Source organism: Lissotriton helveticus, chromosome 3_1 (genome assembly GCF_964261635.1).
Source record: "Lissotriton helveticus chromosome 3_1, aLisHel1.1, whole genome shotgun sequence".
NCBI lineage: Eukaryota > Metazoa > Chordata > Amphibia > Caudata > Salamandridae > Lissotriton > Lissotriton helveticus.
In genome coordinates this window covers 537,752,612-537,780,429 of record NC_136061.1, presented here as the reverse complement: position 1 = coordinate 537,780,429, position 27,818 = coordinate 537,752,612, and the positions used below count along the sequence as shown (strand labels likewise).

The 27,818-nt window shown below is 46.0% G+C and overlaps 1 protein-coding gene across 1 annotated transcript in view; it reads left to right on the top strand.

Annotated features, from left to right (window-relative positions):
• The window catches only part of DNAH7 (dynein axonemal heavy chain 7), a 2,019,015-nt gene that overhangs the window by 734,667 nt on the left and 1,256,530 nt on the right, over positions 1–27,818 (top strand). The window contains exon 29 of the mRNA XM_078680414.1: positions 25,178–25,426. Coding sequence (XP_078536540.1) covers positions 25,178–25,426 — 249 coding nt within the window. The remainder of the gene's footprint in view (positions 1–25,177; positions 25,427–27,818) is intronic.

The window sequence follows — 27,818 nt, the reverse complement described above, 5'->3', positions numbered from 1 at the left end:
GGTCTTTTGTTATATATTTAAGCAGGAGAGTCGAGGAGTTGAGAAGAAGCCTGTTTCTGTTCTTCTTCGTTCCATTATACCTATATGATTTATCAGGTGGGTGTAAAGCATAACATATCTGATAGAGAACATTTAGGCTTAGGGTGCTTCTCCCATTGATTCCATGCTTTATATATTCACAGGTATCCAGCTCCAGTTGCCCAGCTGTTCCCCTCCGGACATCCTTATTTTTCCCCCGCTTGATCTCCTTAATAGTCTGTGTTCTATAATCCAGACTTGGGATGATCTAGAGGTGGGCCCCTTTTATTGCATCGATCCAACCCTGAGGAGCAACGACATCTGGCCTGACAGAATAATCGGCCCACGAGTTCTTCTCCTCCTGGTTGTATCGATAGAAGGTATGGCCACCTTAGATGATGTCCTGGCAGCTCTAGCCTTAGTCCAAACAGAATTAGCCGCCTCGCAGCAAGCGACCGCCGCACTGCAGGCGCGGTTTGATGCCTCACAGCGTAACCCTTTTGATGCAGGGGCCCCTGCCCCTCAACCTGCCTCAGTAGTGGTAGAAATGCCTTCCCCTGTTCCCTTGGCCCCCCCTGAACGATTTATGGGTGATAGAAAGAAGGTACAAGTATTCATGACCCAGGTGATGTTACATTTCACTTGTAAACCTAAATGTTTCTTAACCAACCAAGCCAGAGTTTCTTTCCTGATTTCCTATCTGGGTGGAGAGGCGGCTCAGTGGGCGGTGCCCATAGTGAAGAATAATGATGCAATTCTCTATGATTGGGATTTGTTCAAAGCCGAGTTTGAAAGAACCTTTGATAGGAGGGCTGACACGTTTTCAGCCGATAAGGAATTGCTTGTCCTTAAACAGGGCTCTTCCGATTTGGTAACTTACCTGAATCATTTTAGAAGGTTGGTAGCGGAAACTGAATGGCCCGAGGCAAAGCGAATGGTTCTGTTCTACCAAGGACTCACAGAAAACCTGAAAGATGTCATTGCCCAGGTCGACCCACAGCCCACCACATGTGCTGCCTTTATCGATTTGGCTTTACGTTTGGACCACAGACTGCGGGAAAGAAAAGGAGAACAAGGAAGAAAGGACAGACCACTTCTTTTGGGTGAAAAACCAGCTACTGGGGACAAACCAGAAGGAAAAGCAGAACCAATGGACATTGGGGTAGTGCGGGCATCCTTAACCCCAAACGAAAGGGAACATCGCCGTAAATTCGGGCTCTGCCTTTATTGTGGAAAGAAGGGACACTTCTTAAGAGAATGCCCTGTGAAACCTAAGGGGGGTCGGTTCCGTTCAGGACAGACTGCAGTGTCCACAGTAGAAAAGGGGTCGGAAAACTCCAACGCTTGAGTGTACCAGAAGGGAGTAACTCGAGCAATCAATTCATCCCTTCAGTGACAGAAATAAACCCCGGAGGAAACCACCTCTTCTTTCTGGACATGGAGTTGTGGATAGATCACAACCCCAAGAACATCAGAGCGATGATAGACTCAGGAGCCACTGGCTGTTTCATGGATCTCGCAGAGGCACGACGTTTGGGGGTGACTCCGGTCACCAAGCTTGTTCCTGAGGTCGTCTTTGCCGTGGACGGACATGAATTGGAATCCGGCCCTATCAATCAACACACGCCGGATTACGAGATGTGGTATGGGGATTCTCATACGGAAGTCATATCGTTCAATCTCATCCACGCCCCTTCTTACGGGGTTATATTAGGACTCCCATGGTTGAAAAAACATGAGCCCACCATCGGGTGGACGGATCAGTCTTTGATTTTCTGCTCCGATTATTGCCAAGAACACTGCCTCCGAGAGAATTCACGACCTTCTAGGGTTCTAGCGGCTACCCACCACATCTCCACGGCTGCAGAGAAGGATGTAGAGCTACCTCATTGCTACCAAGAATATGAAGAGGTGTTCAGTAAAATCAAGGCTGAGGTGCTCCCCCCTCATCGTGAATACGACTGCCGTATAGATTTAAAACCGGGGTCTGTGATTCCCTGCGGCAGAATCTACGCTCTATCCCAACCTGAAACCGATCATCTCCGAGAATACTTGGACGACCTCCTGAAGTTGGGATTCATTCGGCCCTCCAGGTCTCCAGCGGCTTCCCCACTCTTTTTTATCCCTAAAGCGAATGGGGAACTACGCTGCTGCATCGATTATAGGGCGTTAAACGCCATAACAATAAAAAATCAGTATCCGCTCCCTTTGATACCTGTATTACTGGAGCAAGTCCGATCCGCCACCATCTACACCAAATTGGACCTTCGAGGGGCTTATCATTTAGTGAGAATGAGAAGTGGCGATGAATGGAAGACCGCTTTTAAAACACGGTACGGGCTTTTTGAGTACATGGTGATGCCCTTTGGGCTCTGTAATGCCCCAGCCTCTTTTCAGTTTTTTCTTAATGAGGTGTTAAGAGACTTTTTAGACATCTTCGTAGTCGTATATATTGACGACATCCTGATTTATTCCAACGGGGAGAGAGAACATCAAAGACATGTAGGTCAAGTCCTTCACGCCCTGCAGCAGAATCATCTATACTGCAAATTAACGAAGTGTGAGTTCCATGCCACCACTGTCGAATTCTTAGGGGTCATGCTCACCCCTTCAGGTCAAGTAATGGCGGAACGAAAGATACGTGCTATAGTGGAGTGGCCGAAACCGCACAACGTGAAAGACATTCAAAAACTCCTTGGTTTTGCGAACTTCTATAGAAGGTTTATCGCCCACTTCTCCGACATGGTAACGCCACTCACTAAACTGACCAGGAAGAACACTCCCTTTGTGTGGGGTGTAGCAGAGCAGAACGCTTTTGAACGACTGAAGACGGCTTTCACCACTGCACCGGTGTTAACCCACGCAGATCCGAAACTACCTTTTGTAGTCGAAGCGGATGCTTCCGAACTGGCTGTCGGAGCAATACTTTCTCAAAGGAATGAGAGTACAGGTCATCTCCATCCAGTCGCATTCATGTCTCGTAAATTGAACAACGCAGAGTGCAACTACACCGTTGCGGAAAAAGAACTGCTAGCAATAAAGGATGCCTTCACTGAATGGAGGCATTGGTTGATGGGAGCCTCTCACCAGATTACGGTATACACCGACCACCGTAACTTACAATTCATGCGAGCAGCGCGTCACCTTACTCCCCGGCAGTTACGCTGGATGTTGTTTTTTGCCGAATTTCATTTCATGGTCACTTTTCGTCCAGGTTGTGACAATCGGAAGGCAGACGCTCTCTCCCGTCCAGAAAACAGCCCAGCAGTACCAGTGGTGTCGGAGAAAAGCATCATTGATCCCATGAAAGTGGTAGGAGTGATACACTCGGAGGAGTTTCTTCAAAGAGTCAAGAGAGGAATACAAACCTTTGTTTGGAAAACATGGATCCGCCTACATCCCGAATGGAAAATAAGACAAGGGTTGCCAAGAAAAGGCAAGCAGCTGCTCCTTCCGACGCAAGCATTAAGACAACAGGCCTTCAAATGGTGTCACGATCTGCCGTGTGCTGGTCACACAGGAGGAAAGAAGACCCTGGAGAAACTGTTACGTATGTACTGGTGGCCTACTATCCGTCCTGATGTTTTTGCTTGGGTGCAACGCTGTGACATTTGTTCTCAGGCCAAGACTGATCATCGTCCAACACAGGGACTGTTACAGAGCATGCCAACTCCTGTGAGTCCTTGGGAGAGCTTTTCTGTGGACTTTGTAGTTGGTCTCCCTAAAGATCGGGGTATGACAGCTATTGTGGTAGTCGTGGACTATTTAACTAAACTGGGTCACTTTATAGCCTGCAAAGGGGTTCCAACAGCCGGCCAGCTTGCCCAGTTGTTACTGCTTCATATAGTCAGATTACATGGACTACCGTTGGTCATTGTTTCGGACAGGGGAGCCCAGTTCACTGCTAAGTTTTGGAGGGTTTGGTGTAAGAAACTAGGCATTGCTTCCTCCTTATCCACCAGTTTCCATCCCCAAACTGACGGGCAAACAGAAAGGCTAAATCAGACACTCAAGCAATACCTGAGATGCTTTGTTGACACCACTACTGAGGCATGGGTTGACTGGTTATGGACTGCAGAAGTGTCATATAATGATGCTATCCATTCCTCTACCTCTTACACGCCGTTTTTCTGTACTTACGGGTTTCATCCTAGATTCGCCCCTTTGAGTATCCCCTTAACAGAAGTTCAGATCCCTCAGTTACAGACTCGTTTGGTTCAGTTGAGGGACACGGTAATGCAGGCCAGAAAGAACCTGGAGAAAGCGAAAAAATCCTATAAAGCCCAGGCCGATAAACACCGCAGGTCTTGTCCTCTTTACGCTAAAGGAGACTGGGTATGGTTGTCTACCAGAAATATCCGCTTTCGCAGATATAGTGTATTCAACCCTCGGTTTATAGGCCCTTACCAGGTAATCCGACACATTAACCCTGTGGCTGTGAAGCTGCGCCTTCCGGTGCATTTTCGGATCCATCCGGTGTTCCATGTGTCTCTACTCAAGCCAGCATTGAGTCCCCGTTCTAAAGCCCCTGTGCCTGTGATGGTTCGTCAGGATGTTGAGTATGAAGTACGGAGCATTTTAGACGCTCGCAGGGTGCGGGGCAAACTCCAGTATTTGGTAGCATGGAAAGGATATGGGCCGGAGGAGGACTCCTGGGAACCTGTTGGCAATGTTCATGCCCCTAGGCTGGTTAGGAGATTCCATCAGACCCATCCGGGCAAGCCAGGTGGCAGTCAGTGAACCTTGCGGGAGGGGGGGTGTTCTGTCAGAACTCCCCGGCCGCTGGTAAATCACTGCCTGCAGCGCGGAATCTACTTGAGCAGAAAAAACTACATTTCCCATGACTCCTTGAGCGTCGCGTGGTAATGACGCTATGCGACCAGGAAGGGGATATCTCGGCGTCAGTGAAGAGACGCCTTGCCGATTATTCGTTCCCGGCGAGCAAGGTAGATTGTTCGTACCTTGTTCTTTGTCTTGTCCTGTCCTTGGTGGACTGCGGTAAGCTCACCAAGCGCATTACGATCTCTGTTGGATATATTTTGGTGGGGCTTAGGAAACGCCCGCATCGGAATTCTGGTGTGCCAATTCCGGAACCCGGGGCTCACCGCCCTTTTGGATTATATTGGGAGGGGCTTAGGAAGCGCCCACATTCAAGTTCGGAGACCAGCATATTAAGGTTTCCCCTTTCTGGGGAGGTGCTTGTTTTACGCTACAGTTTTCCTCAGTGTGGGTGTGTGCTAACCTCCACGCTTTCTTGGATCTGTGTCGGTTGGATACTGAGGCTAAAGTATCCTTGTGCTGATAACACTGTGTGCTTCCTGCTTTTCCTTGCAGAGACGTATCTGCTGGGGAAATTGAGTTTCTTGTGCTGATAACACTGTGTGCTTCCTGCTTTTCCTTGCAGAGACGTATCTGCTGGGGGAATTGAGTTCGTGACACTCTATGAATCAGGCTGGGCTGTACTTTCATATTGTTTGGTTCATATCTGTTGGAGAGATACCCTATAGACTCCCCGTATTGGTGGTTGAGAGACATAGGGTGCTCAGTGCACTTACTTGTACATTAATATCTCCAAATCGGAGGGGAGGTAGTTTTTGTTATTGCTCTGTTTAGAGTGATTATAACTTGACCCCTTACTGGCTTCAGGTCTCCTTCAATTCCCAGTAGGGTAGGTGTTATCTTTGTTTTCCACATAGTGTATTTTTTGATCCATACTTACAGAGGTGGGCAGGAAGGGGCGTATTGATGGTCTTTTGTTATATATTTAAGCAGGAGAGTCGAGGAGTTGAGAAGAAGCCTGTTTCTGTTCTTCTTCGTTCCATTATACCTATATGATTTATCAGGTGGGTGTAAAGCATAACATATCTGATAGAGAACATTTAGGCTTAGGGTGCTTCTCCCATTGATTCCATGCTTTATATATTCACAGGTATCCAGCTCCAGTTGCCCAGCTGTTCCCCTCCGGACATCCTTATTTTTCCCCCGCTTGATCTCCTTAATAGTCTGTGTTCTATAATCCAGACTTGGGATGATCTAGAGGTGGGCCCCTTTTATTGCATCGATCCAACCCTGAGGAGCAACGACATCTGGCCTGACACATTGGTCTTGTTGTGGGTAGTTTCCACTTGGTCCGGCCTGATCGTTTTCACTTTCGCCGCTATACGATGAATCTGAGAAGTTGGTGAATCTGCGTGTTCCTCTATAACCTCCTCTGCCTCTATAGAAGAAACGCCCTTGGGTGTCCCGTCTGTAGTAATCAGCCTGCAGGTAAGGGTAGTTTTTTTCATGTCGTAATACTGGATGTCTTTTGCTAGTTTATCCAGTTTCTTTGTTTGTGTCTTCACGTCAAAGTCTTTCAAAGTTTTATTTAATCTTTCTAAGGTTTCTTTGGCATCTGCAAAGGCTGAATGACTGGCTATTTCCGCTTTAAGTTCGTCAATCTCTTTTGTTAGCTGCTCCACTTGTTCTTTGGCCGTCTCCACTCCCAGCACCATCCAGTGCCGGGAGCAGTTGTTTGCCACGAAGCTGAAGCCTTCTTTGAACTTGGGATTGTCAACGAATATGGCCGGTTCGTTGTGGACTTGGAGTCCAGTAGGGATGATATTAGATCGTAGGTAACCGGTTAGGAGGTGTCCGTGAAGTTTTGTTCGTACCAGCTTTTTTTCAAGACGTTCGAGTTTGTTTATTTTTTCATTTAGGGAATGATCTACACTGGTACTGTTGGCAGTGAGAAAAGCAGTCCCCCGTATCTCCCTCAATTAGATTTTTTATGTAATCTTCTGTATACGAAAGGGTCTCAAGTTCCATACTGATGTAACCCTCACTATACCAAATAGAATTAATCAGATAATTTACAAAACCCGAGGGGACCACAATCACCTTTTTTAGGGGACACCTAGTGGAGACCACCGAGAGGGAGAGAAAGAGGAGGGTCATGGAACAACCGCCCCAACCGGGGACAGAACCAGCAGAACTGGGACGGAGGGAGACAACAGGGCCAGAATACCAAACAGGTCAGATTCCAACAAGAAGACCACGGGGAGAGGAGCACCAGGAGGAAGACGTACAGATGGTAGTTGGGGGGACCGCTAGGACAACGCCCAGATCCAGCCCGATAATCAATCTATCAAGCTACACACTAACATCTGAGGAAACTAGTGTACTTTGTAAGGGACTATCCTTTGTACCCACATCGCAGCCCAACAGATTCAACATCCAAGCGGAACTCACCAGGTTTTTTCGCAAATTAAGATTAAAAAACTTTTTCATCAACCGACCATCAAGTGCCATGTCTGCCTTCACAAATTTACGACCACCATCAACATTTATGCCTACTATGGCATCAGTCTCTCATAAGGTACTGACGTATGAGAGCGTGGTACTTAGGGATGTCCTCAAAACATGTGAGAAAAGATCATATGTAAAGCACAACATCAGCGCTGGTGAACGGACAGCATTGGATGCACTAAAGAACAACAAATCAGTGGTGATTAAATCAGCTGATAAAGGGGGATCTATAGTTGTGCTGGATGTGGAGGATTACAAGACTGAAATCCATTCTCAACTAATGGATGGGGTTATCTACAGACCGGTAGCACTCAACCCTACAAAGGAGATAAGAACGGAGATCTCAGCAATTACCAACAAAGCACTAGAGATGGGTTTTTTGACCAAAAAGGAATTTGACTACTTGAAGGTTGAACAACCCAGAGTACCAACCATATATGTACTACCCAAAGTACACAGGAACACAGTCAAACCACCAGGACGACCTATTATATCTGGCTGTGGCTCCCTCCTTGAACCTCTCTATAAATATGTGGATGTATTCTTGAAACCATTAGCTGAAGCAACACCTACTTACCTCAGGGATACTATGCAAGTTATTAACCTAGTGGACCAGATCCCTTTCAATAAAAACAGTCAAATCCTGGTGACAATGGACATTGTCTCCTTAAATACCAGTATACCACAGAGACCAGCCCTGGACTGCATGAAACGAGTTCTACAAAAGAGGGATCAACCAGCAGGAGTTCCCACTGAGTTCATCATTGATCTACTGGAAATCGCAATGACCAAAAATTTCTTTGTCTTTCAAAATAAGTCCTATATTCAAAGCAAAGGAGTGGCAATGGGCGCTGCCTTCGCCCTGGATCTGGCGATCCTATTCATGTCTGAATATGAACAGCACTGTATTTTATCACAAGACAACCCATACCGAAACATGATTTCCACCTGGCATCGGTATATCGACGACGTCCTCATGATATGGACAGGTGAGGAAAAGGATTTACAGGACTTCATGGAATGGCTGAACACTCAGTCAGACGACAATAAGTTCACGATGCATATGAGTAGGGAATCAATCAACTTTCTGGATATCAGCATTAAAGAGATGGAAGGGAATCTCTACATCACCCTTTTCAGAAAACCATCGGAAAGAAACTCCCTCTTAAGGTACACGAGCCATCATACCAGAGGATTACGTGACAACTTGCCTTTCGGCCAATTTCTCCGCATTCGGAGAAATTGCTCTCTGAAAGAGGATTATTTTAAAGAATCTGAAGACCTCATTAATCGCTTGATAGATAGGGGCTATCCCCAGCGACTTGTGAAAAGATCTAGGAAAAGAGCATGGTTTCAAGACAGGTCAACACTATTGATGCCCAAGACACGCCCAAGATCTCACGACCGAATGATTTGCGTAACGACCTATGGTACCAAAAGCAATGAAATAAAGAAAATTGTGAATAAACATTGCGGCTTGGTTGCAGACATTTTAGACAGTCCCGATCCACCGATGCACGCCTTCAAAAAGGCAAAAAGTATAAGAGACCATGTGATCCGATCATTGCTGGACACGCCGCAGGCACCGACCATCCAAGGACTATGGAATTTACCGGAAGTGGTAGGCCACTTTAGATGCACTACGTGTAAAGCATGTCCAACATGTTGGGAAACGAAGCAAGTGATCCACAACAATCTCACTGTGGACCTTAAATCCTTCACAAACTGCAATACCAGTGGAGTGATCTACGCAATTCTATGCCCATGTGACCAGATGTACATAGGGCAAACCAAACAAAAAGTAAAAAAACAAATTTTCCAACATTGCAGCAGGATTCGCTGCTCGACAGCAGGTGCACCACTTGTGGATCATTTCAGGGACAAGAACCATACCCCAGAATCCATAAGATGGGTGGTACTCGAAAAAATCACCTTGGGACCACGAGGAGGCAACCTGCATTCCATTTTGAACATTAGGGAGTGCAAATGGATGAACAAGTTTAAGACTGTTAACAGAGGGTTGAATGAACTAGATGCCAACTTTGCCCAAATGGCAGGATTCGACCCAGAGTGATCCCTTAGTGCCATTGACAGGATCTCACAGAGCACAAGGGGGTCACATTACAGCGGGTTTCTTACTCCCCACACTGCCTGAGTCAGAGGACACGATACAATGCTAGCAACTTTGGCAGGCGTTTGACATGTTGGGCATATCATGATATCATTGAACAATAATCGTATTTATTCTAATGCAGAATTATTAATTGCATGATCGATTGCTTTATATGTTATTTATATGTAATAATGCTATTCTAACACATTGAGATGATTCTATTAATTACATGAGAGATTGTTTTGTATGTTTATTAAGATACCACATTGCTATTCCAGCACATTGTGATGATTCCACCAAATTTGTTTATTCCTAACTACTACTTTCATGAAATATGTCAAGCCTGTGTGGCTTAACGTAGGTCACGCACCGGATCACCTCTACCTGAAGGGCACCCTTACAATGGCTCATTACATACCCGCATCACCACCGCTTATTGTCCATGAGGCCGTACTTATGCAACATACATTCACAACTCGAAGACTCATCAGAATGAGGGTTCCCTCTTCTGTTACGATTCATCCTTTGACCATGCTCCCTTGAGGCCCCAGATCTTTTGGCACTACCAGGGATCTTTACAAACGATCCCCGACGGACGCGTCCCATGACGAAAGGGCGTTCCGAGATACACTTCTGATTGGGCTAGAGTAGTCGAGCCCTTTCCATACACCTAGCATCCAGCGGCGTCACCGCGAGCAGATGCATCGAGGCAGCTACGTGTACTGACGGCTGCTGCTTAACGCAGTACAGGTAGGAAATCAATCCCTTTTTAACATCTGAGTCGACTTTATCGACATACCCGATCCCCGTCCGAACTTAATGTCCGAATCCAGCTTCTCTGGTTTCTACCGCAATATACTGCGAGTTTTTCCAATTGCGGTTTTTTAAGCTTTTTGACCCACTGGCTTATTATGTTAATTCCCTAGAACGGTGCGTACTGTGCACTGAACCCGAAGAATGATCACGAATAACACACGTGACATGCTGTTTCCAATCCTCGGATAAAGAATACTCTCCAAGTAAGTCCTCCCCGGTCCATCATACAAATTGATTCCACGGCTCCTTAGCCAAAGAGAGTCCTTTGAGACCCCATCTCCCTATGTTTTTCATTGTAGAATTTCAAGGAGCGCGCACAGGCCCAAGACACGACGGTACAGACGGTACCAGATTCAGGACTCCTAACAAACAGGACCTAATGAAAATTATTAATGGAATACGCTCTGGCTCCCCTATGGATGCCTGCCCCCCGGAACAATCTGTCATGGAAAATATATTAATAGATCAAATCAGTAACATGATTACCTTATCGTTCCAGGAAGGCCATGTCCTGAAAAGCTGGAAATCTGCTCAGGTAATACCTCTAAAAAAGAAACCAAACATCCCAATTTCTCGATTGCAAAACCTAAGACCGATCTCGCTTCTTCCTTTTTGTGCCAAAATCTTAGAAAAGGTTGCAAATATACAACTTATGGAGTTTCTGGAGAAAGAAGCTCTCCTTCATCCCTCCCAGTCAGGGTTTAGATCTGGCCACTCAACCGAATCGGCAGTCCTGTATTCGACTGAACATTATTATTATTAAAAATTTTTATAGAGCGCGTAGTCACCCGTGGGTATCCCAGCGCTAAAGATCCAAGCACCTGAGCGTGAGAACGGGGGGCGGCGGGGGGGGGGTGGGACGGGGGCAGACAGGGGGGAGTCAGAGTTTAGGGAAAAAGATGGGTTTTAAGCCGCTTCCTGAAACCTAGGTAGTTTGATTCTGTTCTCAGGTTGCAGGGAAGAGCGTTCCAGAGGCGTGCGGTGTGGACCGAAAAGCGCCTTCCGCCCGAACGTGCCTTCTTGACTCTGGGGATGATAATGAGGCACTCGTGATCAGATCGGAGGGATCTTGGGGCTTTGTACGGTCTGATAAATTTTCTTAGGATAGGGGGGCCTTTGTTTTGAAGTAGTCTGTGGGCCAGACAAAGGGCTTTGAACTTCACTCGCTCCCTCACCGGGAGCCAGTGGAGAAGCTTCAAGGCTAGTTTGGCCGAACTTCTGGCGGGGGTATTGGTGAGGATTCGGGCAGCTGAGTTTTGGATTCTTTGTAGTTTATTCAAAGTTGCTTCAGGGGCACCTAGGTAGATGGAGTTGCTGTAGTCTAGCCTGGATAGTATTAGGCCTTGGATTAAGAGTTTTTGAGAGGTGGGAGGAAGTAGGGGCAGAATCTTCCTCATTGATTTGAGAAGGCCAAAGCAGGTCCCGGCTACTTTTTTTGCTTGTGTGGTAAAAGTTAAGTCGGTTTCGAGCCATACACCCAAGCTTTTTACCTCGGGTTTCGGGTCTGGGGGGGGACCAAGGCAGGTTGGCCAGATGTCCTGTGGGAGGGAGAGCCCTTTCCGACCAGGGAGAAGAATGTCAGTTTTTGAGCCATTTAGTTTTAAAGCTGAGCTATTCATCCAACCGTGTATCTGCGTCAGACAGTTGTATAAGTCCGCAGGTTGTTGGCTTGGGTGAGATAAGGCCACCACTAATTGGGTGTCATCAGCATAGCTGACGATACTCACTCCGAAAGGTTTAACGACCTCCTCCAATGGGGACATATAGATATTGAATAAAGTAGGGCTCAGAGAGGAGCCCTGAGGTACGCCACATTGGAGGGGTGTTTCGGAGCAGCAGGCATTATTCTCCCAGATCTGGAAGGAGCGTTGGCCCAGGAAAGACGAAAGCCAAGACAGTGCGGTGCCTTCCACACCGACCCTCCTAAGCCGATGGATAAGGATCTGGTGGTTGACGGTGTCGAAGGCCGCACTAAGGTCGAGGAGGATCACTGCCACTGATCCCCCTGCGTCCAAAATTGCTCTGGCCTCCTCCACTGCCGCAAGGAGGGCGATGTCCGTGCCCTGCCCTGGGCGGAAACCTGTCTGTGAACTTTTTAGTCGGTCATTGGTTTCTAGAAATTGTGATAGTTTCCTATTCACAAGTTTTTCGGCGATCTTACTCGTCCCAGGAAGGAGAGAGATTGGCCTGTAGTTGGCTAAATCCAGGGGATCCAAAGATGGTTTCTTCAATAGGGCCTTAACGACTGCCGCTTTCCAACTGGATGGAACGACTCCCTGCTGAAATGAGGCGTTGATGAGATGGGTAAGGGGGGGGAACGATAGTTGGTGCTACTTTCTTGAGGATACGTAGCGGGGCAGGGTCCCTGGGCGATCCGCTTTTGATGAACATACCCGAAAAATGGTGGACGAGGGAGAGACAGCAGCGTTGGTCCTATTGGACCTAAGTGCAGCGTTTGATACCGTGCTGCACTCAACGCTGCTGTCTCGGCTCTCGAACATGGGAGTAAAGGGCCTAGCTCTTACCTGGTTCCAGTCCTTCTTGACTGACAGAACGTTCCAACTTCACTGCCCACCCTTTAAATCGTCGCCTCGCAGTGTGAGCCATGGGGTTCCACAGGGCTCTAGTTTGAGCCCAACATTATTTAACATCTACATGGAACCCCTGGCACACATTGCGGAGGAGTTTGGGGTGGGCATTGTCAGCTACGCTGACGACACCCAGTTGGTGTTTAAATTAACCCCAGACAGCAGTGAATTAGCTATCAACTTCTCAAACTGTATGTCAGCGATAGCCACGTGGATGAATAATAATTGCCTCCGTTTAAACGGAGACAAGACAGAGGTGCTGATAGTAGGAAGAGATGTCTCTGTATGGTCTCATGCATGGTGGCCTAGCGAATTAGGGGAACTGCCTACTCCAGTGGAAACGGTGAAAAATCTAGGCGTTATGCTGGACGCTGACCTCTCTGGCAAAACCCATGTGAATAAGGTGACAAGTAAATGCTTTGGCATATTAAAAGTACTTCGTAAAGTACTCGATCTTTTGCCCACCGAAGCCAGAAAAACCATAGTTCATGCTTTGATATCACCTCATCTGGACTATGGTAATGCTCTCCTGTTAGGCCTAAATCAGAAGGGACTGCACCAGTTACAATGTGTTCAGAATTCAGCTGCGCGGCTGGTGCTTGGTCTCCCTAGAAAAGCCTCCATCAAAAATGCATTAGTCAAACTCCATTGGCTCCCTATTAACCCCTTGGACGCTCATGACGAGCTCAGCTCGTCATGGAGTGCCCATTCATTTCAATGGAAATTACATTGAAGTTCATCAAGGTGCTTAGCATCCAAGTGGTTAAAGAGAGAATTATATTCAAGACTCTCTGCTATGCCCACCATATTGCCCAGAACAGAGGCCCTGACTACCTGAATAAGTCTCATTACCATTCACAGTCTGACGAGAGATTTGAGATCATCGGGCATGATGCTATTTAAAATCCCTCGCATCACAAGAGCTAAAATGGGAGGAAAGTCTTTCCGCTATTTGGCCACTAAGTACTGGAATGCTCTGCCGATCCATTTGCGAATGAAGCCCTCCGAATTGAGATTCAGAGCTAGATTAAAAACTCACCTATTCCCTAAATAGGAATCCCTATGCCGAGTCTCAGATTCTGCTCCTCTGGATTGGTTTGCACTTGCAGTTAGCGCGGGGATACACAGTTTTGTGCAGCCAGGCGCTTAATAAATGTTTTATTATTTTTTATTTTTTATCTGATGTAGGTATCTCCTGCATTCTCTTCTCCATTTTTCAGACAGCTCACCACACAGTAATTTAATTACAGCGTTCTCATTATTTAATAGGCTCTCTATTCGCTGTCCTGACGAAGACCCCAACATGAGGCATGAATAACCCTTAAGTCCACATGGGGGTCGAAACGTAGACTACGCCAAACGACACACACCATAGGATTTAAAGAAAAAATGTACTTAACCTATGCGTGATGTAATTTGGGAACATTGACAATATCTTGAGTGTAAAGGCGTCTCTGATTTTAACGCGATGTTGCTAATGTCACACCACGTTTACCCAGTCCCTCACAACCTCGTGCACTTCCCTTCCCTTTTTCACTGAGAGCACTTTAAATGTAATGAATTTACAATTACTTTGAATATTGTTGAATATATGTGATCCAATATCTTGAACAAACCACAGAAATAATCGATTGCAGAAATAAATGCAATTTGTATTTGAACATTGTACATTTCATCCTTTAAATTGTTCAGTTATATTTAGCGAAACAAATGTGTGGTATTTGTCTGTATGGAGCAATACAGAATAACCTGTAAATTAATTGATTTCTAACTCGGACCACTTCTTTTTTGAACTGATCTATTGACCCAGGTCTAGGAGTTTAAGGGCACACCCCTTTACAACTCACACTTCTTTACTTCACAGCTGCACGGCAAGTACCGTCAGCTGCTACTTTTAGGCCAATAAACAACAAAACAGAAGCCAATACTGCAACTTCTAATTTAAGAAGGAAATAGATTACTACGCGCGAAGAACTAAACTAAGTGCGAGTGTGGACACATTTTTCAGAAATGAATCATATTTATTATTCATCAAGAAAAAAGAAAAAATGGACCAAATTTAATACAACAAAAAATGAGTCCCTTGCCCTTATGACTCTAAGAAATGATACATCTGTGATCTACAAACAAGCGGATAAAGGTGGAGCCATTGTCCTTTGGGATAGATCACTCTACGTTTTGGAAGTCAAACGTCAGCTAGACGATGTACGCTGTTACAGAAAAATAAATCAAGATCCAACCACTGAACTTAAGAACATCCTCTATTCAATTGTCAATGAGGGATATGAGGAATGTTTCCTGGGCAAGAAAGAGATGGAATATTTGAAAATAAAAAACCTGCAAATTCCACTCTTTTATATACTGCCCAAAGTCCACAAAAGTGAAACACAACCTCCGGGGAGACCAAACGTCTCAGGTTGTGAATCTCTCACGGAACCAGCATCGAAGTTTGTGGATCATTTTTTGAAACCCTTCATGGGAGATGTGAAATCCTTCTTAAAGGACACCACGGATTTCATAAATAAAATCAGTGAAATCAAATTTGAGGAACACAGCCATTTTCTAGTAACAATGGACGTAGTGTCTTTGTACACTCAAATACCTCAAGAAGATGGAATACATGTACTCGAATACTACCTAAACACCAGAACAAGACCCCATCGAGTACCGACTGAGTTCATTCTTAAACTGGCCAGTTTTGCCCTTAAGAAGAATTGTTTTAACTTTGACGGAGATTTCTACTACCAAATAAACGGAGTGGCAATGGGTTGCCCATTTGCTCCGCAGCTTGCCGTATTGTTTATGGCAACATATGAGGAGACCTTCATCTACAAAAACAACCCCTATCTCAAATATATTGAACATTGGAGTAGATATATAGATGATGTCTTTTTTTTTGGGGCAGGAAGATCAATTAAAAGCATTCCATCTATGGCTCAACCATCGGACACAAGAGATCCAATTCAGTCTGAACTTTTCAAAATATAGAATGCCCTTTCTAGACGTGGAAGTGTACCCAGCTGAAGGAGGACTGGTAACCACTTTATATAAGAAGGAGACGGATCACAATAAATCTATCCATTTTAAAAGTAACCACCCAAGGAGCATGAAAGACAACCTACCTTACGGGCAATATTTACGGACTCGCCGCAACTGCCATTTTAAAGACTAATTCCTTGATAATGCAACCAAATTGACGAATAACCTGTTAGAACGTGGCTACCCCAAAAAACTCCTGAAGAGATCGATGAAACGAGCATTGTGGACACCACGCGAAAGCTTGTTAGAACGGAAAACAAAAAAGGAAACAGACAGGATAGTGTTCGTCTCAACATATTGCCCAAATTCCAACCTGCTTGAAAAAGTGGTAGCCAGTAATTGGCATTTGATAAAAAAACCTACACACAACACTCAATGTGAAGCCATTTTTCACCTTCCGGAAAAATCGGACCATTGGTAATCATTTGGTCCAGGCAGCAATGCCTCAGAAAGAAGTGATGTCAGTCAGATCCTATGTTGGCCTGCCTCCAGTAGTGGGGCACAAGAAGTGCGGAACTTGTCTATGTTGTTCTTCCACAGAAGAAGGATCAGTCTTCGAATATAAAAACATATATTGGAGACATAATTCCTTTACTAACTGCTAATCATGGAATGTGATATATGGGATCAAGTGCCCATGTGATCTCCTATATATAGGAAAAACAAACCAGGAAGTCAGAGCGCGTATAACGCAGCATAAGTCACGTATAAGAATGAAGACCCTGACAGCGCAATTAGTAAATCACTGGCAAGCCATGGACCATAAGGAGTCAGATCTAAAATGGACAGTGATATTGAAGGTCGATAACGACCAAAGAGGCGGCGATTTGGATAAAAAACTACTCCAGCGAGAAGCAATGCTTATTTTGAAATTTAACTCGGCAGTTGAAGGCCTGAATGAAATGTCGGAATTGTATCGACTCACTTAAGCCTTTCCACCATCCTTATTACTGCCTAGCTGCACGCATCAGCTTCTTATGGAATCTAGCCCCAAAACACACATCGATGTCAAACAGCCAACCTGAACTACAACTCCCGGAAGCATTGCAACCCGGAAGCGTGATTGCGTTCTTAGAGGTGCTTTCCACGCCAGCTTGACATTCGTGCCATTTTTTGCCGACACCGACCAGACACCAACTGAGCCAAGACGCCGCGGAGCGCAAGGTAAGCCCGGCAATCGAACAACCATGCAGGCTTACCAAAGTGTTCTGCGAACCCAAACGCTTACAGCTGTTCCCTCTCCTTACAGGCCCTGGATTAATTCCTGGCCACCCCTCAGTTTCACCTTCATCCCAAATTCTAAACAAGTAAGTTTTAACTCCTCCGCCTCCCCGTCAACCCAACCCTCCTCGAAACACCAGAAACTGACCCGTTTCCTCTCCTTTTCAGACAAACAATTAAAACATCACGAAAAAGAACATGTAAGTGCAACTTCAGTGTCTCATTTTGTACTTGGTAGTTACACATTGAATTGGAGTTGATTCAGGGGTTGACTTTTTTACGTTTTTGTGAATTCTCTCTGCAGTTTGTCGTCGCCCGGTTTCTACCCTTCCCCCCCCCCCATCTCAATGGTGCACACTCATACCATAGGTAAGAGGCTAAATCAGAGGTGGCAGCTTGTTCTCCTAAGCATTGTTTCACATACAGTGACCCCGATCTCATTTCTTTTCCCTACAGTTATGAGGTCCTGATGAGAACCCCCCACTTAATAGGGGTTCGAAACGCGTAGACCGCCTATGCACACCATAAGGATGCTATTATTCAAATAGCTCATTCTGAGTAGAAAAAATATTGTAATCTTACCAAATAGGTCCCTTTGGTGTTTTTGAAAAATTATTTTGTGACATTTAAAATTGTAAATATTTATTCATGTATTTATGGTTTGTGTGAGAGAGTGAGATTCGAATGTGAAAGTTGATCAGCTACGGTTGTTTGCTCTATTCCCCCACTAATGTGTACTTGTCTTTTGTAAATGTCATTTTTATGAAATTTTGCATTTTGTACTATCTGTCTTTTGATAAATTGTCGTCAATTGTCTGGTGAACTTTAACCAACAAATATGCTGAAAAATCTTGATGAATAATAAATATGATTAATTTCTGACAAATTTGTCCACACTCGCACTTAGTTTAGTTCTTCGCGCGTAGTAATCTATTTCCTTCTTAAATTAGAAGTTGCAGTATTGGCTTCTGTTTTGTTGTTTATTGATAAGGAGGCTTGGCCTTACTGTGGGAAGCCCACACCCAGAGTTATTTTCTCTCTACTTTTAGGCCAACAGTTCTCTGGGGGCATTTTTTGTGAGTGAGATAGGAGTGAGGTACACTCCTGTGCCCCAGCGCAATTGCGCTTGTGGATACAGCTATATTGGCAGCCGCCCTGACATTTTAGACATAGGGCATTTAAGCCCCATTGAGAAGGCCAGTTGGCCAGGGGGGCTGTTAGGTTTGTAGGGCCCAAGCCCTAATGTGATCTATGTGGTGCTAGGAAATGTGATTCATGTCCTGAGATTTAGGCACTGTGATTTATGCCAGTGATTACTGGTTGTGTTCTACATTTATGATATGTCCTACATTTACTAAATTCACTTTGTGATGGTTCTGACAGTGGTCCAGTGGGCCCTGTCAGATGTACATAATCCCTTGTAGATATTACCTAGTGCCAGGTGGCACAATGTATATTATGTGTTCTGATAGATACATCTGCCGTGTGGATTCCTCACCTTGTGAATATCCCCTTGCGTCAGCAACATTCGGAAATTCTTTTTGTAGCTTCGCGCTGACGTGGATCTGGACGTCACAGAGGCACGGCACCGCTCGCGACTCCGCTGACATCACCGACGCCTATAACAGGCCCACGCCGGCGTGATGACATCAGTTCCCTTTTTTCCGCGTCGTCGACGCTAACGGTTTCTGGGATCGTACTGTAGCTTTACAGTAACTTTGTTTCTATTATCCTATTATTAGTGTCTATCTTGATATTCTTCGAAATGTCGTCGAAGAAAACTGGGTTTAAAGCTTGCGGCGAATGTGGCAAGACTATGTCTATCACCGATCCTCATGAATGCTGTGTCTGGTGCTTAAGTTCCGACCATGACGTCGAGGATTGTCCTTGCTGCAAGAAGATGACTCCGAAGGCTTTAAGAGAGAGAGAGACGAAACTCCTCGTGGCAAAACTTAAAAATAAGAAAGTTAAAAAGTCTTCGCAGTCTCGATCTCGACGGTCGAGGTCGAGGTCTCGTTCGAGGTCACGCTCAGAGTCGTCTTCAGCTCACGCTTCGAAGTCTTCGAGGAAGAAGCACAAGAAGAGGAGCCATGAGTCACGTCAACACTCTGGAAAGGACTCTGGTTCAAGACCGAAGTCCCAAATCAAGCTTCTGAGTAAGGAAGTGGAAGTTTCAGAGTCGGAAGGTCATAACTCTGTTGGTGAGGCTTCACATCCGAATTCACCCGAATCTCAGAAACAGGTCCATTCTCTGGTTCCATCCAATCCTTCTGTTCAGGAGGATGAAGGTGAGGAGCAGGGGGCTGGTGATGTCGAAGTTCCGGTGCCTGCGGGTTCGTCGACTCCGGTTCCTGGACTCGATGAAGAGGTCGACGTCGTATCGACTCCACCTCCTCAGGAACAACCCAGAGGTCCATATCCTGATTTTCCAACTCCAGGTCAGGATCCTTCTCAGTTCCTGAACGCCATGTTTGGTGTCTATTCCAGGGCAATGTTCCCATCTGGTGCACCTGTTGGTCCCACGGGTCCTATGGCTTTTAACTTGGGTGTTCCCCAGGCTTATGCCCCTGCGCCCTTCATGCCTTTTATGCCGGCTATACCACCGCATTGGCATTTTCCGACACCACCGGTGTCGTCGACGCCGAAGCGCACGACGCCGACTCCGTCGACGCCGGTCCCATCGACGCCGATACCTACGACTCCGAGGCAGGATTCTGCTCGACCTCGTATAAAAAGACCTCATCCGACTTCGGGTTCGACGCCGGCACCGACCCCGTCGGAGTCGATTCCGAATCCATTGGCTTCTGTTGTGAAGGAAAGATCTCGGAGAGAGGCCCAGAGACTTCTGGAAGAGGAAAGATGTCAATATTCAGATACTGAAGAAGGGGAAGTTACAGGATTCTGAGGATCCTTTTGAGGACTTGGGTGAGGCCAGTGGACTTGAGCTGTCTCCTGAGTGGGACTTGGCTTCGGTGTCAAATGTACCATCGAAGGATGTGGTGCCTTATCACACTGTGAAGGCAGCGAGTTTATTGAATATTACTCTGCCCACTGCTGATTATAAACCGAATATTTTAACTGAGGTTCTTCATTCACCCTCGTCTGTTATTGAACCTATGTTACCCTTCAATGATGCCTTATCTGAGCCCATCTATGAGGTTTGGAAGAAACCTTCATCTGCTCCGGCCGTTTCTAGAACAGTGGCGAGGAGATACAGAGTTGCAACTGGGGACCCTGAATTTTTATCAACACATCCCCTACCTGAGAGTTTGGTTGTGCAGGCTGCCTGCTCAAAGAGATCTGCTGGTGCTTTTCCACAGGTTCCTGGGGATAAAGAATCCAGAAAGCAGGATCAAACTGCCAAGAAGGTTTTCTCCTCAGCCAGTATGGCGTTAAAGTCAACCAACGCAACGTGTCTGATGGGAAGGTATATCCATGCCTTGATGGATTCTGTCAAACAGTTGATTCCGAAAATCCCTGAGGATGACAGAAAGGATTTTCAGGAGGTGATATCGGACACTCAAGCAGCTGCGAGACAGGTGATTCAGAGTGGTCTGGACACTGCTGATTCAGTGGCGAGAGTCATGAGCTCTTCCGTGGCCACTAGGAGGGCTGCCTGGCTTAAATCGTCGGAGTTCTCTGCAGACGTTCAGTCTGTTTTGATGGACTTGCCTTTTGATGGCTCAGGATTGTTTGGCAGAAGGCTGATGCTGCCTTGGAACGTTTTAAGGACAGTAGGGCCACTGCAAAATCTTTGGGTCTCCAGTCCAGAGGTACTACTGGAAGACGCTTCAGGGGGTTTGGAAGATCTTCCTTTCGTTCTTACAGACCATCTCAGCAGCAGCCACAACAGCAGCAGAATACGCTGTACAAGTCGTACAGGGGCAGGCAAAGATCCCGCCCTAGAGGGCATCAAGCTTCCTCCTCCTCTTCCTCCTCCCCTTCCCAACCCCCGGCCAACGCAGCAAAGCAGCCCTAGATCCGCCATTCCGGATCATATGGGCCCAGTGGGGGGTCGGCTTACACATTTTCTACAAGATTGGGAATTAATAACATCGGATCTTTGGGTTCTCAACCTTGTAGAGAATGGGTATGCACTTCCTTTCCAGGAATTCCCTCCCAATTACCCTCCTTGCCAGGGTTATTGTTCGGAGGACCACCTGCTTCTCCTGCAGGAAGAAGTCCTGGCTTTGTTCCGAAAAGGTGCGATAGAGGTGGTTCCAGAGCAGGAAAGGGGTCAGGGGTGCTACTCCCGGTATTTCCTGATCCCCAAGAAAGATGGCAGGCTTCGGCCATTCCTGGACCTCAGGATTTGAACCTTTACCTGAAACAGGAAAAGTTCAAGATGCTCACTCTTGCGCAGGTTCTTCAAGCGCTGCTAGAAGAAGACTGGATGGTGTCGATCGACTTGCAGGATGCGCATTTTCATATTCCCATCTTGAAGTCGCACAGAAAGTATCTCCGTTTTACGGTTGGGTCACAACACTACCAGTTTGTGGTCCTTCCGTTTGGTCTTACGCCTCGAGTCTTCACCAAGGTGATGGCAGTGGTGGCAGCTCATCTCAGGAGAACGGGGATACATGTGTTTCCGTATCTAGACGACTGGCTGATCAAAGCAGAGTCGCCAGAGAAGGTGCTCCATCATCTGCAAGAGACAACTCAGTTGTTGCACAGGTTGGGTTTTTCGATAAATGTACCCAAGTCTCACCTGGTGCCCTCACAGCGCAACCTGTTCATAGGTGCGGTACTGGACACTACTGTGTGTCGTGCATTCCCTCCTTCTCTAAGGATTCGCGACATACAGGAGATGATTCCTTTGTTTTACAATGGAGCGGTCGTTCCAGTCCTGAAGGTCCTTCGCCTGCTCGGTCTGATGGCTTCATGCATTCTGTTGGTCAACCATGCACGCTGGCATATGAGGGCGCTCCAGTGGTGCCTCCGCAGGCAGTGGTATCAGCACAACGGAGATCTCAGGGAGTCAGTGAAGATCTCCAGAGAAACTGCAGCGGATCTGTCTTGGTGGAGCGTGGAAGGCAATCTGTCTCAAGGGAAGCCTTTCCAGATTCCTCCATCGGTTGCCACAGTGATATCGGATGCGTCCACTCTCGGGTGGGGTGCTCATCTGGGGGACCTGGAGGTCAAGGGTCTTTGGTCTCCAGAGGAAAGGTTGCTTCACATCAACCTTTTAGAATTGCGGGCGATACATCTGGCGCTCAAGGCCTTCCTCCCTTCCCTTCGCGGTCAGTCGGTTCAGGTCCTGACGGACAATACGACCGCGATGTGGTACATCAACAAGCAGGGAGGAGTAGGGTCGCAGTGTCTCTGCAGAGAGGCTCTGCGTCTCTGGTCCTGGGTTCAGGACCATCGGATTTGTCTGATGGCAAATCATCTGGCCGGAGTTCAGAACGTTCGTGCAGACAGTCTCAGTCGGCAGTTCTCTGCCGATCACGAGTGGAGGCTCCATCCGGGGGTAGTTCACAACATCTTTCAGATGTGGGGGACTCCTCGGGTGGACCTGTTCGCCACTCGCGAGAATGCTCACTGCCTGTCATTCTGCAGTCTCCAGTATCCGATACAAGGAGCCTTGGGGGACGTGTTTCAGTTGAGTTGGAGCTCGCAACTCCTTTACGCGTTTCCTCCCATACCATTGATTCCTCGGGTTCTGAGGAAAATTCGCCAAGACCGGGCCCAAGTCATATTGATTGCCCCAGATTGCCAAGAAGGGTGTGGTATTCAGACCTTCTCCACCTCTCCTCTCACCCGCCGCTCCATCTCCCTCACAGGGCAGATCTCCTCTCTCAGATGGAGGGACAGGTTCTACACCCCCACCTCCAGACCTTACACCTTCATGCCTGGAGATTGAACGGGGCAACCTGATTTCTTTTTCTCTCCCTCACGATGTGGTGGATGTCATTTTGTCAGCCAGGCGTGACTCCACTAAGTCCATCTATTCTTATAGGTGGTCTAAATTTGTTACTTGGTGCAGGGAGAAGTCTATAGACCCTTTGAGGGCCCATTTATCGGATGTTCTCCAGTTTGCCCTTTCTCTGGCACAGCAAGGGCTTGCTGTTGCCACGGTGAAGGGTTATCTTTCTGCGCTGTCTGCTTTTATCTGTTTGCCTGACCAGCCTTCTCTTTTTAAATCTCCTATAGTTTTAAGGTTTTTGAAGGGCCTCACGAATAAGTTCCCTCCTACCCCTTTTATTGTGCCTCAGTGGGATTTAAATCTTGTTTTGACATTTTTAATGGGTGCTCCTTTTGAGCCTCTTCACAAATGTCCTATGAGGCTTCTGACTTTCAAAACGGTTTTCCTCGTTGCAATAACCTCGGCAAGGAGGGTAAGTGAGCTTCAAGCTCTTAGTCACGAGCCCCCTTTCTTGTCCATTCATGCTGATCGAATGGTTCTTAGGACCAGGGCTGCTTTTCTGCCAAAGGTGGTGACTTCTTTCCACCTTGGTCAATCCATTACCCTTCCTACCTTTTATCCTCCCCCACACCCTTCCAAGGAGGAGGAGAGATTACACCGTCTTGACCCCAAGAGGGCGGTGTCTTTTTACTTGGACAGGACTAAAGACTGTTGTTTGGATGACCAGCTCTTTATTGGCTTTGCTGGCTGCAAGAAAGGAAGAGCGGTCCATAAGAGGACTTTGTCGAGATGGATCGTCCTCTGCATTAAGATCTGCTACTCTTTGGCCGGTAAGGAACCTCCAGAGGGTATAAGGGCTCATTCTACGAGAGCTAAGTCATCAACCTCAGCGTTGGCTAGAGGTGTGCCTGTTGAGGATATTTTTAGAGCGGCAACTTGGTCTTCCCTCCACACTTTCGCGAAGCATTACTGCTTGGATTCCGAAGTGAGGAGGGACGGTCATTTTGCACGCTCTGTCCTTCAGGATTTCCTGGTCTAGAAGAGTGGACACCCTCCTCCGGGAGTGGGGACTGCTGTGGGACTCTATTCACAAGGTGAGGAATCCACACGGCAGATGTATCTATCAGAAGAACAAGTTACTTACCTTCGGTAACGCTTTTTCTGGTAGATACTATATCTGCCTGTGGATTCCTCACTGACCCACCCGCCTCCCCGTTGTCCACTCTTCTATACCGGAGTTTATGTAATGTATTATTTTATTGTCAAGGGGTTGTTTATTTCAAATGTTTTATTGCATTTGCTTCACACTGTGTGTGTTACCTTGATTTCTATACTGCGTATACTGTGTATATGCCTACTGTCATCGGTCCGTCCGTGTGCCTCGAAGGCACGGAAAAAAGGGCGGAACTGATGTCATCACGCCGGCGTGGGCCTGTTATAGGCGTCGGTGACGTCAGCGGAGTCGTGCCTCTGTGACGTCCGGATCCACGTCGGCGCGAAGCTACAAAAAGAATTTCCGAATGTTGCTGACGCAAGGGGATATTCACAAAGTGAGGAATCCACAGGCAGATATAGTATCTACCAGAAAAAGCGTTACCGAAGGTAAGTAACTTGTTCTTTACTATTCTAATTTTTTATGAGAATACAAAGGCTATGTTTGATATAACCTTGTGTGGCGTTCCTTTTGTGGTTTGCCTGGTATGTTGTTGCTGTGTGCGTGCGCAAACGCTTTACACATAGCTTGGCACGAGCAGTCAGGCCTATCTGGAAGCAATCAAGGGGGTGAGCAGGGGTTATCTTTGGCATGTAACTCCCTTGCCCTGACTAGAGTGGTGGTCTCTGACTGGCTTTGGCACAAGGCTTAGCCAACCAGAGATCCCATGTCTAACAGATAAATATTGTACTTTTTTCTAAAAAGGTGTGGGTTCATTTTGTAGGTGTGTGTGTGTGTGTTTGTGTGTACACACACACAATTACTTTACACATTGCCTCGGAGAAAAGCCTGATTGCTCGTACCCAGCTACCAAGTTGGGTGAGCAGGGCATATCTGAGACTCCCTTACCCTGACAAGATTGAGGGTCCCTACTTGGACAGGGTGCAAACCCCTGCCAACTAGAGACCCCATTTCTAATAATGAGTATCAATCCTTACGCGTTTGTCTATTAGTAATCTTTTCTTTGAGCATGTGTAATTATATTTCATAGAAGTCCCCATTTTGTGTTTTCACAGGGTATTACATCAGATCTGTTTCCGGGCGTGAAGCTGCCCAAGGCAGATTACACCGTCTTTATGGAGGCAATCAAAAACAACTGCGACCAAATGAATTTACAAATGACCGACTTCTTTGTTGACAAGATTTTGCAGATTTACGAGATGATGATTGTGCGCCATGGTTTTATGATTGTTGGAGAGCCATTTGGTGGTAAAACTGCTGCATATCGAGTTTTAGCAGCAGCTTTAGGTGACATCTGTGAAAAGGTACGTATAAATTAAACTTGAAGTGGAGTTCTACAAACAGTTTTGAAATGTTGTGGAAACGCGCAAGGCCCATGAATGCTTCAGTTTTCTAACTAAGGACATTTAAATAGTTTTAAGGCTCTACAGTATCTGAGACACAAGCAAACTCTCAACAAACCAGCAACACCTTAAAACATCGTGAACACTTGAATGTTTCCTCCAGCTGAATAAGTTTCATGGTAAAACATATAAATATACAGGATGCTTTTGAGTCCTCCTTCAAATACCCCAGCTACTGTACTGCCAACCCAAAATCATTTTTGAAGCATCCACGTCACTTGGTACAGAGACTGAAGACAGTGTCACACTCGACATGATGACAGACCGGTATTAACAGAGCTGATGTGCCGAAGGAGCCCATCAGCTGTTCCACCCGGCATCGAAACATTCGGATTGCCTTGCCTTTTCTGTCTTTTTGCTCTGAAAACAAGTATCATGCTTTTTATATCCTGCCACTGGCAAATAATATGATGTTGAAGACACAGGGATATAGTCGTCGTATTGCGTATTAAGGAATTCTTCATGATAGCCTGATTTGAGAAAACTTGAAGCTGCTATCACTGTGGCTTCACACGTGAGAAAGACTTCAACCTCCACAAACACATTGACTCAGCAAGTTTTACATGGAGGAAATCAGGAGCGGAATTAACTACGTGAGGCACAATTTTCACCGACTTAGTCCTGTTTTGAGTGCGAACTGGAGTTTGTGCACAAAACGGGAATATTTCCTTTGTTGTAATTGAAGCCGTAGGCGTACATAAGGGGCACAATCTCTCTCACCTGTGCATTAATGAAGTGTTCCATGCCATCTTCTAGAGGCTTAACTCAGGAACTCCTTTCTCACAAGGGTCCCTGAATCTTGTTCCTGGGTTGTCACTCCCTGATTAATGTCGAGGAGCAAAACATTTGAGCTCATCACGCCTGTGTGCATCTCTTGATGAAAGATGCATCTATAACATGGCTTGCTCATTCCACAAGATTTTAAACTCTGAGGGCCTGATGTGTAAAAGAAGCTCGTTGTAGCACAATGTTTGCATTGCCCTGTGATCTGTCTCTCCATTTGTAGCTCGAGAAAATTTAAAAAGCCCTAATGCAAACGGACAGGTCATAACAATTGCAAACCTCCCCCCACAGTAATTTTAATGTGGTGAGAATCAGATTGCGCCTCCTTTCGATCTGTGGCATTGGTGGGAGCCTACCGTGGTTCCATGGGCTGCTGGGCGAGGCCAGCAGTAGCTGAGATACCTGAGACCACACTCAGAAAGTAGATGCTTTCCATCATGGACAGCCTTCACTTTGTGAAACTGACACCTCCTTCTTTAAGGAGATGTATGGCTGCAGTAGTTTATCGCTACAATTACGGCTACAAAGCTTTGAGATATGTCATTGCAGTTATATGGAAGGTATGCCCCTTTCACACCCCTTCCTTCCTAATCCATATGTGTTGTAAAGTGCACATTTGAAATAGGAAATACACTTCATACTAGCCGGGTTTGCCTCTCCTATTCGCACTGTGTCTCTGGTACATTACAACTTGTAGTTTTGTAGTCGTGAACCCATGATTTTGTGAATTGCAGTCTTCGTGAATACAAAACCTTTGGGCATACTGGCTCCTCAATTCCTCATTATCTGGCACAGAAAATGAAAATTGCAAGGAGAGCTCAATCCCCGCACAGCACGAAATCTGTACTTTTTATTTTTAAAGTTTAGTATTTTTATTGAAGCAATAAAAGATATATACATCAATTACGCTAAATCTGTCCATTAATTAGATTAGATACAATAAAGCAAATAAGTAGTTCAACTCATGCTACTATCGAGAATAGAGACAATACTATTGAACTTATAACTGGACTGAACCGAGGGTAGTCTAAGGAAAAATTATAAGGACCCAGTTAAAGGGAGAGCAAAGTAAAGAGAAAGAGAGGAAATAGAGAAGAAAGAGAGAAGAAGAGGCGAAAACTGTAAACTTTGTAATATATAAAAAAAGATCTTCCATAAAAACATGCATAAACACATTATATGATAAAAAGAACAATATAGTCAGCGGAGAAAGATGCAAAACAATAGCCTATAATCAATATATTTGAACGCACTAGGTAATTTAGCTGTATTTCCTGCATGCAAATTCCGATATCGAGTCAGTGGTCCCCACGGTTTTTCACGTTTTGCCTACAAAGATGCAGAAAGTAAATTACAACGATTAAGACAACGGTTGTGACAAACGAGTTTCACCTCTGTTGAAGGGTTATATTGTCTGTAGATTCTAATTAAAGGTAATCACCTGGAAGCCAGTCGCAATCAACAGCTGAATCAGTTTGCACATTAATTTATTCTAACGTCATGTAATACT